The 17,757-nt window shown below is 45.6% G+C and overlaps 1 protein-coding gene across 9 annotated transcripts in view; it reads right to left on the bottom strand.

The window, feature by feature from the left end:
* The window catches only part of Prosap (SH3 and multiple ankyrin repeat domains prosap), a 104,523-nt gene that overhangs the window by 26,666 nt on the left and 60,100 nt on the right, over positions 1 to 17,757 (bottom strand). For 6 of the 9 annotated variants that reach the window (XM_070671314.1, XM_070671309.1, XM_070671316.1 and 3 more), the window contains exon 3: positions 6,123 to 6,515. In XM_070671314.1, the coding sequence (XP_070527415.1) occupies positions 6,123 to 6,467 (345 nt within the window). In that variant the 5' untranslated portion in view covers positions 6,468 to 6,515. The other 3 variants (XM_070671310.1, XM_070671312.1, XM_070671311.1) reach the window with 3 other exon arrangements.

Here is a 17,757-nt window from a genome sequence, read left to right as displayed (position 1 = left end):
ACCCGCCGTGGATCCTCTGGCGCGCCGGCCAGGGTGAATTTATCCTCCGCCGAGATCCTCGCGCGGGATACGCGGCGATGCGCTATCGCCGCGCGGGTAATATTCGGTCTGTTCCGGTACAGCGGTATCGATGGATCATGCACATTCGCGGCGATAAGCGCTGAGCGACCGCGACGCGGTCTCGAAGCTGACTGCTTCCAGAAGCTAACTATCATCGTCTAATAATGCGATTTTATCGAAACGCATATTGATAGCTTGGAAGTATCTGAGATCGAATTAATATAAATTATCTGCATTATAGTGAATTGAAACGTCAACCATTGTTGAAACTATTGTTGCTTTATCACGTTGAAAAAAAAGTGGACGTTGTAAAAAGATCAAATGCGAAGACGAGGATTATATGAATTTTAGTAGAATAATAATTATGCACGGAAAGCACTGATAAATAATTTGATTATCGGTTCTTTCTATATTTTTTTTTTTTTTTTTGCAATTTTTGGCGAACCGTGTTAAGGTTCCGTATCCTATTCTCGATCGGAGAAGATAAGAAGAGCACCTATGGGATGCGAGTAAACTGTAGAGAAGAGGAGGAGATGGAGGTGGAGGTAAAGTAATTTTAACGCGAGAATGGGCCCCTTAGGCCAAGGTGATCGAAAGCGATATACACGAAAGGAATAACGAGCTGGCGTCGTTAGCAGCACACGGTGTATTTAGAGCGTCTGGCAGGAAGGTAACAAAAAGGGTAGCGAATTTTTTGGCCAACTCCGGCGCTTCAAGAACTAAGAGGAGCACGCAGTGTGTCGCCTCAGCGGGATCGATAACCGCGCCAGCCAAACGAACAAACGGCGGAGAGATAATTTCGAAAAATAGTTTTCTACGTAACTCGTATACGTGCGAGGCTTCTAGAATGCCGCTTTAATAAATCGCGCATGCGATAAGGAACGTCCTACGTATTTTTCTCGAGCAGCTCGCAATTTAGAAAATGTTGGCGAAAAATTCTGGATCCTTAAAAAATTCAAGAAGGAAAGGAAGCCACGCTCTTTTATCTCGGGAAAGAAAGATTCCGCGGCGTATCTTTTTCAATGGATATGACCCTTCAGGGGAGGAAAAGAAACGCACACAAAGAAGCGCCGTATAAATAAATAAATAAATTTTAGCTCATAAATTTTTTGCGGAGTTATTCTTAAAAAAAAAAAAAAGATTCTGCCTGCAGAACGACGGACCGGCCACTACCGAGTGTCGTCCGTAGGAACGCAACGCGGGAATCGATGTGGGGTTCAACGGTTTCGTTAACCTCCCGGCGAAAACGAAAGTCACCGCGTACAGCAACGTCAAAGAGACACGGCAGCAACATTAGCGAGCAGCGTGCCGCATCGTCGGGACGGTCTCTCGCCGGAGGAGGTCGACAGCACGGCGCGCGACCTCGATCGAGGACACTCGCCCGGCGAGAATCGCGGATATCCTTTCGAGCTTTCGGATTACATCAAAACGCATTATGATGCAAAGCGCGGCGTAATGTCGCGCGTGCTAAAAAGCGCATTACGGCGCGTTTCGACCTGCGCCAAAGTGAATCACCCTCGCACCCGTACGCTATTAGTATCGCAATTATAACGCAGCGACGTACCTTCGCCGAGAAAAAATTCGCGGCCTCGCTGAAAACGTCACATCTGAGTGTGCCACAGTCGTAAATGCGAATTACGAATCAAACGGCTAGGGGTATCCCGCATTTTCGGACATTTCGTCTAAACGCGGACAGCGTTTTTAATTCGTCGACTTCGGTGAACTGTAAAAATGTCGAAAGCTATGCGGATTTGCCACACAGCCGCGCGATTTATGTCACAAATCATGCACGTAATCACGCGCGTCGCGATTACTTTCCGTTGACGTTTTTTCCGTGCACGAGCGGAAATAAATGTTCAACGCCACGCGTTCTAAAGCTGAACCAAGAGACTGATACGCGACGCGAACAATCTGAGTAAATTGCGAAGGAAGAGCGTAGAAGAAACGCGGGTGTTACAATCGTCAAGTTCGCAATTTGACATCCTCGGAATTTACCGTTTAACTGTTCGCATCGCGTATAATAACGGAGCAACAATCGTGCTATAAATTATTACCATGCAGAAAGCAATAGTTGCTAAATGCCTCGACGAACTATACGAGCAATCTATGCTTCGCGAAGAATGTGCTGTACGAGCAGCCTAAAACTATTCCGCCCGATCTCCCTCTTCTGTATTACACATAAATAAAAAATTGCAAAAAGACAGATGCATATTTTACGTAATTTAACATGAAAAGAAATTAAATACTCTACTATTTAATTCAAAAATATTGTGCTCTAAACGGCAGATGGAGACAAAGAAAGCAGATAGGGAAATTATAGATTAACTGTCGCTACGTAATCGTAGCTTGTTAGCAAATAAATAAAAATAATCACTTTATATAACTACTACCATAACCAGATTGTATAAGAAATATACAACGTGACGGCACTTTGCTGTGACTTTCTCTGTAAGTTTACCAAGTCGAAAGTTAATAACTTGACATTACACGTATAAAAAAAAAAAAGTAAATTAATTTATAAAGAAGATAAAAAAATCGTAATAGAAATAACATCTAAAAAAACAGATAGACAGGTAGCTTGCAGAAAATATGCATCCCTGCTAATTAAATCATTCGCATTAAATAGATGATAATTTTATATTTAAAATTATCATTCCTTTTAAATCGTCGAATCAATTTAATTCGCCACGCGAATCCGCGAAAAACCGAAGAAATACAAAAAAGGGAGTAAAAACCGATCGATGAGGAACGAAAGGCGTGGTCGCATGCTATTAGTAATAGTGAAGACGTACCCTGTACCAAGTGGCCACCTGCGAGACGCTCGAAAGGGATGGAGAAGCGGCGTTTCCGCAACACACCGTAAGTGGAGGGTGATGAAGGGCCCGCGAAAGGCGCGTGGTATTTTTTTTTTTTTTTTTTTTTTTTTTCCGCGCAACATTAGCGATTATTCGTACGAAAGAGGGTGGTACGCGCGTTCGTAGACCGAGGTCCCACAACACGAGACGATAGTAGCACAGGTGTGACGGTTGGTGGTTGGTGGCGGGTGTAGAATGCATTTCGCCCCCCGTGCAAGATGAGGCAAAAGCAAAAACAACAACAACAACAACACCACAGGTCAGAATATACACGATCATCGGCGATTACGCGCATCGACGAGACAAGTAATACGTATATATAAATCTATACACATGGATAATAAGTGTATGAATAATACGGGTGCACGTACATATCCGTAAGCTGCCGTCCCAGGATGAGTTGGACGTAATCGCACGGCAAGCATTCCCGCTCTCTCGTAATACGATTGCGACACGATGAAATTATAACGTATCGTCTACCGGCACGCGAATATTTAATTATCCAAACGATTTAAGGTTTTTTTAAAATTTAATTTCACAAATTAAGATTAATTAATCAAAGATTATCGGCGAATTCATCCTGAATGCAGCGTACTAATATATTGATAAGTAAACGAAACTAAAAATAAGATATCGTGAGTAGAAATCAAACTCTAGGAAAATGCCAGGACTGGGATTGAATACCGGTACCAGTACACGGTCCTCTTTTTCATATTTCTTCATGCAAGACACAAAGTCGTGTATAATACAATCAATGAACGGTGTACTGGTACCGCGTATTTAAATCGCTTTAAGTCTCCTTCACGTACCTGATACTTATAGAGACCGTACAATATACATATGTACAACTCTGCTATTATAAAGAAAATTTATAAAAATAATTTGATGGAACGTGAAAGAATTAATGAAGTCGATTGAAGGGACCGATGAGACTGCGAGGGAAATGGAGATGAGACGAAACAAGAAAAATGAAAATATTAAGTAAGCAGATAATCGTTTACAGTAGAGGACTTAATGGAAGTATATATCGGGGTTTCTGTGCTATACCTCCTGTGTCCCGGAAGGCAAGCATGTGGAACAGAAAGACGACACGCGTGAAAATTCTTGCGCGGTAGATAGTAAGAAAAAGACAAGATGGAAAAGACCGGAGGAGAGAGGAAGAGAGAGAGAGAGAAAAGAGATAGAGAGAAAGAGGACTCGTTATGGCAGCGTGACGACTTCACAGAAAGCGAAAAGCTACACAATATCGATAGAATCTAGTCTCTATTTCGCCTAACAAGGACACTCGCGCGTGTGCGCGTGCCTGTTCTTAATACGCTTCAGCAACAAAGTGCGTCTAACATGTGCTCTTGTGCGGTCGTCAAAGTTCTCGAGAGTCGCGTGAAAGCACGACGAAAGCGAGTATGTGACCGGATTCAAAGGCGATGAGTATCGGATCGGATGCGACGTCGTCGACCGAATCGAAATTCGATTTCTTTGAAGTCGAGATAAAAGGAAATCCAGCAATCAACGGGAAAGTATGATTATACGGACGAAGGGCTCAGTGCGACGACACTTGGAGCACCGCGTTTCAAAAACGCGAGAAACATGAAGTAGAATTTGTTCAACATTTCAAGATTAATTATCATAAATCTTTTTTAAAAAAAAAAAAAAAAAGAGCGTGTCAACAATGGCGTTATATTAATTAAAATTAAAATAAAAAATGTATAATTACGTATAAGCAGTTTCTTTTATTTTATTTTATTTTTTTGTTCTTGTTGCGATACGTGTATCAGTGGAGTGTATTTAAAAACCTTCTGATGTTTTCCTATACGGAAAAGTATTTCCCGAAAAAAAAAAGAGGAAACCCGATCCGATTACCGTCTTTGAATTTGATGTACTCTTCACGACTCTCGATAGTCCCGTGGGACGATTCATCACGAAAGCAGCAGAAAAGACTGGAATCTCGCTCTCTCTTCGCCTCGAGAATTTGTCATTACTCGCTCTGGCGGCTCTTAATTTCGCGCTGTCTGCAATCTCGCGAAATCGGCATGTAAAACGAACTGCTGCCTCTGCTTTCAGTGCGCGCAACATTGTGCACTGTACTTTTTGCCGCCCGAGGAACTACGAGCGGTTTCGCGACGACGAAGAGGGCGGGCGAAAGAAGAGGGGGAGAGAAGAGGAAAAGAGCGGAGCGTTGGAAATAGAGAGACCGAGAGAAAGACGGTGGAGAGAAGAAGGAAAAAAGAAAGAGAGGCTGCGAGAGAGAGAGAGAGGAATCGGGCGGAGGGAGCGTCCTTCGAAAAAAGCCTGATGGAGTCCTTGGGATCCGGCATGGCGGTGCCGCGCGCGAACGCGAGAGAGAAGCGGATGCACGGTGATAAATGACAGATCCGATGGGGTTCGACCGTAATCGGCGATTAATCGATACTCGGGGATCCTCGGTGAAATATACACGCGACCGCAATTTCCAGCGGGAACAAATCGCCCCGGGTGGCGCAGGTACGAATTATATTTTACTATACGCTTCTTTCTCGAGAAAAAGAGAGAGAAAGAAAAAAAAGATCTCGGACGAATTTCTCAACGAAACGCGACCGCGTACTCGGCGCGATTGCGAGGGTAAGAGAGGCCGGCTCGCTCACCGGTTCCGTCCTTATCCCGTCTTATCTCGCTGCGCCCCGGCCCCGCGCTAAATCGGGGCTACGAATTATATTACCGGCGCTTTCGATCGCGGGGAAAATTTCTCAACGAAATACGTGTAATTATCGTGCGAAGGACTGGACGCGAGTAAAGTAAGCGAGAGCGGGTGAGCAATCGCGCCGTGCTCTCTCGCGCACGTCCGATGGAGACGGCAAAACGAGAATCCGCCACGGGCTTCATAAATTTCCGACGTAAGGATCGTCCCGGCCAGAAATAACACGCAGGAGAAGTACGGCGCGCGGGATTTATTGCCGCGAAAGAGAATAATGCGTTCCGTTTTCAATTTCTCCCCTTCATCTTCCACCGCGCAATCTGCCTGCCTGCCTGTCCATCCGACCCGTCCGTCCGTCTCTGCGCTATCGAACAGCCGGGAGATAAATTTTAGTCCGGGAGTGAATCGTTCGATCGTCGTTAAGAGCATCGATATAACTTCGGCTCCGCAGGCTCTTTTCAAGGCTTCCCCCGGGATATCTAGGAATATACTTAAGAACTCCTCCCCTATCGGACGTCGGAAAAGTCGTTTCATACCTTGGGCAAGGACGCCAGACATTGCTGCTTCACGTCCCAGACCAGCTGATCCTTGGGAAACTGCAAACACTTGCTGACGTAGAGCTCGGGCACGTGGATCCGAGCGAGAAGCACACCCTCGTTGACGGGGGTGTTCTCCGCCACCGCGAGTACGTCCTCCGCATTCTGCTGGCCCTGACCCTGACCCGGGCCACCCTGAGGACCGATAGTACTCGCCGAGCTCTGGGACTGAGTACTGCCGGGCGAGCTATCTTGCTGCTGCTGCTGCTGCTGCTGAGGCGACTGCTGCTGCGGTTGTTGAGGCTGTTGTTGCTGCGGCTGCTGCTGCTTTGGTCCCGCCTCCATTGCGAGAACCTCGCGGTTCCTGAGGGTCCCACCTTCAGTAGCTCACATCTGCAATAAATCAAAATCACCAAATTGATCGTTAGAAAAAAAGCATGAAATATATAAATGCGACGAGTATAATTTGTGATAATTAAATTCTCCGAAATACGTTACCGCAAACGTGACTTTAAACGACGCGATCGGCGTCTAGCGTAATAAGAATTCATTAACTAGCGCACGAGTGCCATAAATGCTACGTACGCGAGAAACACGACGGGAGGATGGCGTACAACGGACGGTGAAAACGATGAAGGGACGACGAGCGCGTGAGAAGGCGGGTCGTGTGCGAGAAGAGTGAAGGCGTTTTGGCCGGAGAAGACGAAGAAGAAATTAAAACGGCGGAGGATTCGCTTGTTTATGACCACGGCGAGGTATAACGGTAAAGAGAGGACGGGATTACCGCAATGGAAAAAAAGAAACGACGCCGGGACGCCGTGCCACGATTTTTAACGCTCGTAAAAGGTTTTATGTCTGACGATGCGCGCAACGTGCACGGTTTTTCCTCCCTCGCTTTTTTTTTTCCCTCCTCGTCATTTCTCTCTCTCTCTCTCTTTCTCTTTCTCCGTTACTCTCTTTTTATTTTTGGCGCACGTCGGCTTTGCGATGCGCAATCAGAGATCCAAATCGAGGCGAAGCTACTCGAGAGCCCCGGTTTGCTACTCGCTACCACAACGCCGTCCCAACAATCATAAGAGCATGCACTTCTCTTGGGTGAGACGACCGTAATTTATATAACGCCAGGAATGGCTTTTCTTCCATACCGGGGGCCGTCGAGAAAAGAATGACCGATCCGTTCGAGGCGCGAGACTCATCGTTTTGAATTGATTATGCAAATTAACCGCACGCTCACCTTCGCGTCGCGTCTCGACGTGCGTGTGCAGGGCCGGGCCCCCGTGCGCACGATGCAATTCTCTCGGTGCCTTTACGCCGCGAATGATAAAAATATACGCTGAGAGAATTAATCTTGTCTTTAGGTCTGCAAAGTTAACGTATGTGCATATCAATTATATCCGGATGTGTAAATTAAAAAAAGAAAAGAAAAGAGAGAAAGAAAAAAGGCGTGCGACTATTTATTATAAAAGCAACGCCGACGATTTATAACACAGGCCATTCGACGCAAGGGAAAAGGGCTTAAACGCCGAATAATAAAATTATTAAACGTAAGTGATATAAGTCTGTTATTCTTTGAGAACCCCTACCGCATCGGAGGCTCTCTTGAGGCACCTTGATCCGACTATGGATATATGTAGTTACGAAGCAACGCAGCCGGGAAACCTTTTCTTTTTTTTTTTTTTTTTTCCACCTTCCAGGCATCCCGCGATTCCTGCTACGTATTTCCAAGCCACGTTTACTATCATGACAAGCGTTTATATTAATTAATTAACTTCTGACTTTGTGTTTATCTCGTTGCAACGTTCGCCGCTTCGGCGCTTTCGTGGCCGCGGATCCGAGTAAAGCTCGCGGTATCCGGGCATCTACGATACGAAGAACTCAAAGGATGAAGTGAAACGATCGCCGATAAACTCGCGGATATCCCTCGAGTCATCGCTCGGCATTCGGAAAGATTTCTATGAACGAGGGCCTGATAAATGGACTCCTGTCCTTCCTCATCACGAGCCTCGCCCGGGTATGAAACACGCGTATCGCCGCGAAGCGAACGAACGTATTCGTCTTTATCTCGGACATTTACGCACGCCGCCGCCGCCGTCACCTTCGCTAAGGCGCGCGCGATAACGCGTTTCGCCGTTTTATAATTCCGCCTCCAGCCTGTCGGATTAATCACCGCGCGGCCGATGATAACTGACGTCTTAACAAGCGGCGCGCGCGTGATCGCTTTCACTCGAAAGTTTTCAACGCGACGGGAGTCACTACCGCCCGCCGCCGCCGCGGACTTTTATTTCGTAATTCGTGTTCGCGTTGTCCCGCACAGAGAGCTTTTGCGCTCGCTAGCCATGTAATCCCGCGATTAAGACGCAGTACTTGCGTCATCTTCGGTAATGGAGTAACATGAAAACTTTACAATACACCGACGCGCAAAACGTTTGTAAAATCATTTATCTTGTTCCTTTTTCTCTTAATAAAAATGTAATCGCTACTATTCATGCTTTTATTATTCATATTTATTTTTTTTTAATAATCTTTATATATTTTATTCTTTAAAAAAAAAATTTGCATATGCATATTTTCTAAGTATTAATTTTAAATAAAAACGAGAAGGGAAATTAGAATAAAATAATTCCACAAAATGAATGAGAAGCGACGGAATCCTGAAGAATATACAAGTGTGAGATGTTAGGTGCTGCGAGGAGAAATTTGATGGGAAACCGCAGACGCCATTAAACGTAACCCTCCGGTCGGGGGAGTGCGGACTGCGTTAAAACTTTAAATAACCCACTGACGATACTCTACACGTGTATATGTGACTTATGTTTCAAAAAGAAATTCATGAAGAAAATACAAAGGACCGGACGAAGCTCGAAGATCGCAGCCTCGGCGAGCCAGCGAAAAATTCCTATCCAATCATACATTAATCTAAAAATTCTGCGTGACAAACCTCCCCGGACTTTTCATAAAAATTAATAACTATATAAATAAACGTAGGCAATTTTTTAAAATTATAGATTATCTCGCGCAACTCTCGAAACATAAATAACGTCGAATTAACCCAAGATCGGACGAGCGCGATAAAAAGATTTTGCGCGCGATACACTTTCGCTTTCATCGAATCGCTCGTCGCCGCCTGCGATATTTCACGGCGCAGAATTATAATAGTTGCAACGATAACGACACCCTACTTTTTTCTAAGCAACAAATCGATCACCGCCGGCCCGATGGGGCTATCTGGCGAGACCGGTGGAGAAGAGAAGGACGAGGCAGAAGAAGAAGAACAAGAAAGGCGGTTATAAGAAAGATAATAAGAAGGAACGAAGAGAGACGATGACGAGCCGAGGAGAAGAAGGGAGAGAGGACTTATGGGTGCGTATAGACGAACGCACGATGGATAGACGGGGGCCCATGGGTGGAGTGACCGACCGACGGACGGACGGACAGCACAGACGCATCAATGACAAGACGTAAATCATAGTTTTATGACCCGTCTTTATGTGGCCCTTATTCGTGGCATCATCGGTAGAAAAGAGCCTTTTGGATTTTTCTGTCTGGCTTATGCTCGCACGTCCAGGACCGCATCGGTTCGCATCGACCGTGCGAAGGCTTCGAAAGCGATCTTTTCGCAAATAAATTTTATTATCCTGCGTGAAGACTAAAGCTGGCGTTAAGATTAAAACTTAAGGTTTTCTTAATGATTTTTGAAAATAATGACCTATGCACAGTTACACATTAAATTCCAAACGGCGTTTAATTTAATTTTGCTAATGTAGCGCGTCTCAATTATTTTTACATCCCGCGTGAGTAATTTATGAAAAGTGCTGATTGCACGATTAACGAAATTAAGCTTTCGATTTTATTTCTTTTTTTCCAGCGCTTGAAACGAGAGAGGTTTTGCAGAGCAAATTTTTCACGTAATCTTCATCGTACGTAAATACGCGCTTTTAAAGGATTTCTTTCTATGGAATTTACAACCGCGAAAATAAAGCTTCCATCCATTTTCCAACTCTGCCTTCCGATGCGCCCCTGTACGCACGTAAGTGCGTATACATATAACAGGTACCCGCTGCGTGGGCGTCGGTTTACGGGTTTGCTTTTAAGTGACCGTACCTTAATTCGCGCTGCGGTTAACAGTGTGTCGTGCTTAACGGTGATCTCGCGAGGGAGGGCGAGGGAGCACCGTCCGCGAAAGAGACGCCGAAAGAGAGGCAGAAAGAGAGAGGCTGTGGTAGCAATTAAAAAAATCCGGTAACTGCACCGGGTGGAAATGCAACCCGGCGACAAAAAAAGAAGAAAGGCGGGTACGCGATGGCAACGAAGGACAGCGCGGAGGTTAAGGTACGACCCTGACATTCTGGATCCCGCGGGACGTGGGTGTGCGCACCGCGCAACTTTGTTGCCGCACTTTTTCGAGAGCATCTTCTTCTCTCTCCGCTACGGCTTCGGGGCCGCGGCATCGCGGGACCCGCGGCACGGCCGCATTATGCGCTCGCGCGCGCATAAAGAGGGGGACCGGTGCGCGCGAAGGCCTTGGCGAAGAGGTGGTGCACGACGAGGGATTATTTTTCAACGACACACGCCACGACGCCGCGGAAGGCGAACCGCGGGCAAATAGTACAATTCGACGAGCGCGGCGTGTCCCCCTTCGCGCGGGGAACCGAAGGCCCCCCTCCCTCCTCCGAGTAATCTCGCCTGATTAATCCCAATTTTAATCTTGCCCCGCGGTGGCGAGCCCGTCGCGGCGAGCCAAGCCGCGCGGACGCGTGAAATATGCCGGTGAAAATGACCGGTCTTCCCGATCCGCGTGCGAACGAATTTCATCGCGCGAAACAGCGACGGCCCGACGCCGACATTCCGCGCGTAACGTCCGTCACCGGCGATACCTCGAAGGATACGCTTCGAAGATAAAATTAAACTAACGTTTGATACACGGTGTTGCACGATAACGACGCCTAGCTCAATCGTCTCGTTTTATTTCTCCCAATCCTACGGTATCCCATTACACGTTTATCCCGACGTTAATAGCCTAGACGGGAGAATCGTTCGAACGCGGAGCGATTTTTATTCCGCGAACGTATGACGTTCTCCCCCTTTTTTCCCCCCTCCCCCTCCCCTTGCCTCATTGTCGTTTATGGCATCCCTCGTGCAATTTGACCGACGTGCTCCGTAAATTACTGAGCGAAAATCAGATAGAGATACAGATAGAGAGGCTTCACCTGCCGGCTCCCTTGCCGAGTGGCAAGTTTAACTATGCGTAGTCTAACTCCGGACTTGATTTATCTACTGTGAAAATCGTATTTAATATCAATGAAATAAGACGCGACGAAGAAAACTCAATACGCCCAGCGTTAAATATCCGAGTCAAGAAAAAAAAAAAAGTGAAAGAGACGGTAAAAATATTTCGAGCCTGACGACTTACGATTTTTGAAATGCCACCGGCCTTCTTTTTTTTTTTTTTTTTTCCTAATCCACAAATCGCTTTTTAATATCGCGCGAGATCTCTAATTCCTGCTTCGCGTGTCTTGTCTTTACTTGCGATTACGCTTACGCGGCATACCGCGATTTTATGCTATCCCTAGGTAATCACAATAAATTTTATGGATATCGGGATTGATAGATGCATTAGGCTTACGTGCGATATATAGGCGTAATATTACACATGTCCCCTCCTATCTTTCGCGATCGATTACGATATCGTCTCTCTGCGTAAGGACTTTCCTGTCGCCGGTCGTCCCCCACCGTAACGGCAGTAAAAGATGTTTTCTGCCCACAATAATTCGCGAAGTTAGGTGCGGCATGGGCAGTTTCGCGACACCCACCGCCTCTCCGGCAATTTTCTCGTTATCGATACGCCGAGGAAATTTATAAGATCGTTTACGCACCGAAACATAAATAATATCCCGTAATAAAATATGCTATTCACTCGGTACGGTTTATTCGCGGCGTTAAAAGGCGGCGTGTTGTTCATCGAGGAAAACAAAAGGAACCGTGGAGCGCTTCGAAGTGCGAAATAAAAAGAATTAATCTGCCGCGGGTAGTCTTAGTCTCAAGATTTTTACTGCGTGGCGGTAAATCACGGGCTGATAAAACGTTAGTTTGTGCAACGTCGAGCGTGCATGAGAATCGGATCTGCGTATGAAACTTCTAAATTGAAAAAGTTCTCTCGCAAAGTTCGACTATTATAGCTCATATACTTGTGGAGAGCTTCGATAATCGAGTGTAGGGATATCTCCGGCGAGCCTGCGGGGGCGGTAATATGAAGATAATGCAATGATATTAAATAAATTTGTTGGACAGGATGGACCTGTAGGCGCGCAACGAATCACGTTACATTCGCGGGTAATAGAAACGCGGAAGAGAGAAGAATGCTGCGCGGTAAAAAAGAGAATCAATGCCACGGCTGCGAAAGAAAGGCGATCCTCTCTCGCCGTCTCCTTCGTTGCATCGGCTGAAAAACACCTCGCCCTCGCGGGAATTCGTCTGTACAAATAGCCCTTTTCGTCTCGTACGTCCAGCCCAGGACAGGAAGTCTCGCAGCTGCGATTTATTCACGTCGTCGCGTTATAAAATCGCCGAGATTTCGCGCAACAGATATTACACGAGTAATTCTCGCCTGCGATTTATACTCGTCTGTCTGCCGAAATGGTAATTCGCGATTTAAATTCGCATGCTCTTTATTTAAAAAAAAAAAAAATCGTTCTATTTAATATTAAAACTTTTTTTCGTTTTAAAAATAAATATGCATAAAGCGTTGGAAGTAAAAAAAAAAAAAAAAAAAATAATAATAATAATAATAATTACGTAATGTTTCTTTTTTAAGAGTCCGTGCGAAACAATTTAATTTGTCACGCGGTTCGGAAGTTATCTAGAATAGCACGCTCTAATTTCACTTTAAGACTCAACCGGATGCTTTTCTGCGAAGCTGACTAATTGCTAAAAATGTCGAAGGCCGTCGCTGGTTATCAGCGACTGGAAGGTGGCGGTGCATTAGAGAAAAACATGAGGGTGTAGGTAGATCACGACAGAAATAGCCGAGAGACACTTCCATCATTCATCGGCTGGTCGAAAGGTTAAGAGGGCGGCGAGTCGAGCTTTAAAGGCTGCATAAGTTAAATCTAAAAACGTGACATCAATATGGGCACCCGTATTATTGAGTATTCGCTCCGATTCTTTTATTAGCCGAGAAAAAAAAAAAAGGAAAATTCTCTACAGGTTGATCCTGCACGTTGTTATTGTTTCGTACCTTTATTGCCGGGCGGTTAAAATATTTTCTCAATAATGTTCAGAGCTCGAATACCGATTTATATCTCAAATGTATCATTATCAGGTACGATCAAGTATCATTATCGTGATAAGGGCAATCATTATTTCCTCCCTGACTTCTACCGTCGTAAAACATAATGATAACATCGTTTAAGCATTACTAGCGCCGTTCACTGTTATATATTTTCGATATTGAATAAGATAATGGTAACTCCACAGCTAATTGTTCTATATCAGCAATTAAATAATTAATCGAATATGTGACTAAGTAACAGTTCGCAACAGAAAACTAAAAAAATCGTCGACGTACTTTGCAATGGATTCTTGTAACCAGCAAAATGTTTTTTTTTCTTTACAATCTTGTAAAATATATTATTTTTAATAATATTTATATTTAAAAAATCAGCAAATGTAAAATGTCTTTTATTCTCAAAAAATTCTATATTTATATTAAATTCGAATAAATCTAAAAGTGCAAAATTCTCTATCTCTTTATCCCCTTTAGCATTTGAGGCGAACTCTTCAATAGCATTCGATTAGAGATCCAATAACTGAATTGGGTGGCTGACAGCAATTGGAAGTTGGAAATTCTCTGAAAGCACGTGTCAATACCGATATGTCTGGTGACTTACCCCTGGTTCAACGACCCTCGTAGCCACGGGCATGGTAGAAAACGAACGGACGATTCTCCGTGACGTCGGGGTTATCGCGCGATATCGCCACCGGCAGCCATTGCCAAAAAAACAATTCTGGAGCGTACGAAGCATCCGCCACCATGTCGCACAAACCGCACTGTACCGTTATAGCGCACCGCGTTGCGAAACGCGCCTTGGGGTGGCCGTGCCTCGGCAATATGGCGACGACAGGATCCCCGATATCTCCCGTTGCGTGTTCCCGGTTACGGATATCTCGTCGCCGAGACGTGGTCTCGGGCAGGGAGGCCGACTCTCGCCAGAACTCACCGCCACCCTTCGACCGTCCAGTGCACCATCGGGGCGGGACAATGCTCGACGAAAGCGAAACGTACGACGACCGGCGGCGCCTCCGAGTGCGGGACCGAGCGTCGCGGGGTGCATCGCGCGACTACGGTGGGGTTCGAGGGGGCACCCCCGAGAGGGTGAAGCATCCCGCGGCGTAGATGGCGCCATGGCGCCGGTTTTCAGGAATTACGCTCCAGGGTTAGGCGCGAGGGGTGAGAGAACCTGGTGGTGGATGTTGGTCGCCTGGCAACGACGAGAGATCGACCGAGCGCTCTTTCCGCCCTTCCCTTTACCCGCCCACCCCGTCTTAGCGGCCACCGAGATAGTCGGACACCACCCTCGCTTCGTTGTTGTTTTCGCCGCTTGTGCCGGTGCGGCGACGGTGGTGGGTGATCAGCGAGTGTGTGCGAGAGCAACTGTGTATCGGGAGTCACGAGTGGGCAAACAATTAGTCGCGATCGGGGATGGAACGTCGAGAGTGGAAGGTCAAGAGGAGGATAGGTCCCTCGAAGGACATGCCGATGGGGTATAAATACATCTCGCGTCTGGGGTGAGTTCTTAAAGACAGAAGTAACGAAGTCGGGACCATTTAATAATGTGATGATGCATATATGATGCACATATGCGATTGTGCGACAATTATAAAACTTTAAATTGAATTCTAAAATAATACGTCAATTGTCTGCTTGAAGCAACACGAATTAATAATACAGATTGCGCCACGAAGATCGAAAGACGTACTGAAATATGCTTTAATACTTTCACATATTTTCGCATTGTATTTATAATACCACGATGGAGTAAAGAAATCGCAAGTATAGAAAGGTAAATATCGGACGGGGGCTCTCAATACGGTATTCTATCGGCTATCCCGTGAAGTACGAGGGGCGCGATCGTTGACTGCTTGTCCGCTCGTCCATTCTCGCCAGCAAACATACCGAAAATGGCGTGTGGTATTTCACATTGTTGTTTTAAGACAGCTCGATCGATACCTTCATCGCGATATCGGCGCACACCCACATCGTTGCCTATCGTCGTCTACTTTATAAATAAACGATCGTTTAGCTACCGAGACTCGGGGAAAACTTTCGCTACGCTTTGACTCCGCGGACGTTTTGTAACGTAACGAACCTCATTAGGAACGGTAATAGCGCCTTTTCTGGCCGTAACTCCATTTTCTGCGAGGCTGCAAGACGGATCGCCGCCGTTGCCTTAAAAGTCCTCGCACATCCTACGGAAGCAGAGAATAATGAATGGATCGCAATCCTAAGAAAAAAAAAAAAAAAAAAAGAAAAAGAAAAAGAGAGAGAAAATCCCGTCGATCGTCGTCGGTCCGCGCGGTGATTTATCGCGATTTGATCGCGCCGTCAAAGTGCCGTGATAACGCTCTATCCGATTAGGCAAGAAAGAACCGAGTGTCCTATTGCCGTGTTCCCCGCGATTACGGACGAACGGCAGAACCTGTCGTCTATGCGTGGCGACCGCCTGTTATTCGGCGATCAGCACGATTACTGCTATCTGGTAGTATTTCAATCGCGTTTGTATCCGACAAAATGTGATTTTCATCGCTTACGGCTTACGAGATTTAATCACCGCGACAAACATATCGATCGCGCGCGCTCTTTAATTATTAGAAACTTATCAGATTCGCCTTGCGTTGCTGAAAATCTAACTACGCAAAAATAATCGAGATAAACCGCAAATGAATATGTTTTGTCGGTTTTGCAACGAGGCGTTAAGACAATTGCGGACTAATTTATACTTTCTTATTTTATTTTTGCGTACTCTGCACCGAGAAATTTTACGTAAGCGTCGTTAGCTCGTTAATGGCGAAAGCACGGAGAGTCAAACTGAACCCCCCTCGCAGAAAAACGGGCGGTTTCGCGTAACATCACTTCCTTCGGCACCGTCGCACGGATGCAGGCACTCATGCCCGACGGCTTTTTTTCGTCGCGGGGGAAGGGAACGAAAAAACTAACAAGCGCAAGGTTCACTCCAGATTAGATCGACTTCAATTTAGTTCACTCGTCGTTTGACCTCCATTCGAGATCGGCCGGCCCTCTCTCCGGCTTTTAATTTGCGGAGGATGTGACGTTCTCTCGATGAATCTCATCGGTCAGCCCTCTCGACGACCGGTGCCGTTAAACCGGAACAATTTAGCATCGAGGACGACAGAACAGCCACCCTCCCCCTCCCCTCCCATTTTTATCGGCACTTCACATTATAGATTTAATTGTGATTCAATCAGGAGATAGGAAGCCCTGCAGTAAAATATTTTTTTTTTTGCAATGCGACCGATCGTTAAAATTTTGATTGCGTAACTGGAAAAAAAATTGCGAGTGGATATTTGAGACGTTAATCTAATTTATTGCAAAACCGAAAGGTAGAACCAATTTTATTTGAAGCGACCTTAATAAGAAAACTCTTACGTAATATAATACATTTTATAACTCTTCTCCTTTTTCTCTAATTAAAAATCATAAAAAAAAAGAAGGCGCGATAAAATAAAATCTATTCGTTTAATTAAATAATTTTTCATTAGACATTTTTATGATCGTTGTAAAATGAATTAATATGAGTGAATAAAGAAAGAATACGCGCATTCTAATTTCGCGGTCTTCGAAAATTAACACAACGAGAAAGGGAGTGCGGAAGGTTCCGAAGTAGACCTGTTTCCGCTTGCCGAGCATCGTCAGTCCATTAATTTAAAGGGATAGCGCGAGGAACGGAGCTCCGCAGACCAGGGGTCTAGGTGAAAGACGAGTGCCTGACGTATATTTGATGTTTGATCGATTGATCACGATGCGTCTATCGCAATCTTTTATACGCCCACCGAAGATCTCCGCTTGTCAGCGAATATACATATATAAAACCCTCCCGGCTGTATCGTTAACGTCCCTTCTATCGCACGTACCGAAACAGTTTCAATGCGAAAATCGTACGTAAGCGATATCCCAAAATTACGTTTAACGCAGCTGAATTTAATAACGTATCAAAAATTAATTATTTTTTTTTTTTTTAACGTCGCTTGAAAATAATTGACGCGCGCCACGATGTAATCGTCTCTCTATTACTTTCAACTATCGATGACTACGTTCACCGTTACGTGAGGCTTTTCACCTCGCGTTTGCATCTGTTTAAACGAATAAATAATCCCACGGTACGGCGCGGCGATAGTCCTCGCCGTCTTGGTCCCCGAGCCCGAGTCTACATTCCCCTGCTTCGCGGCACGAGGAAGAAAGAGCCAGGAAGTCAACCGTGAGACAGGAAGGTCGTGCCATCTAAGTTTAGAGTGTGTTTAGTCACCTACCGCGGCTACCTACACTTTTCCATCTAACAACTCCGCCCCTTTATCTGCCCGAGAGTCCGCGCGGAGTCGTTAATGACCTCCGTATGCGGCG

Source organism: Cardiocondyla obscurior, linkage group LG23 (assembly GCF_019399895.1).
Source record: "Cardiocondyla obscurior isolate alpha-2009 linkage group LG23, Cobs3.1, whole genome shotgun sequence".
Classification (NCBI taxonomy): Eukaryota; Metazoa; Arthropoda; class Insecta; order Hymenoptera; family Formicidae; genus Cardiocondyla; species Cardiocondyla obscurior.
This window is presented reverse-complemented; position numbering and strand designations above follow the sequence as displayed.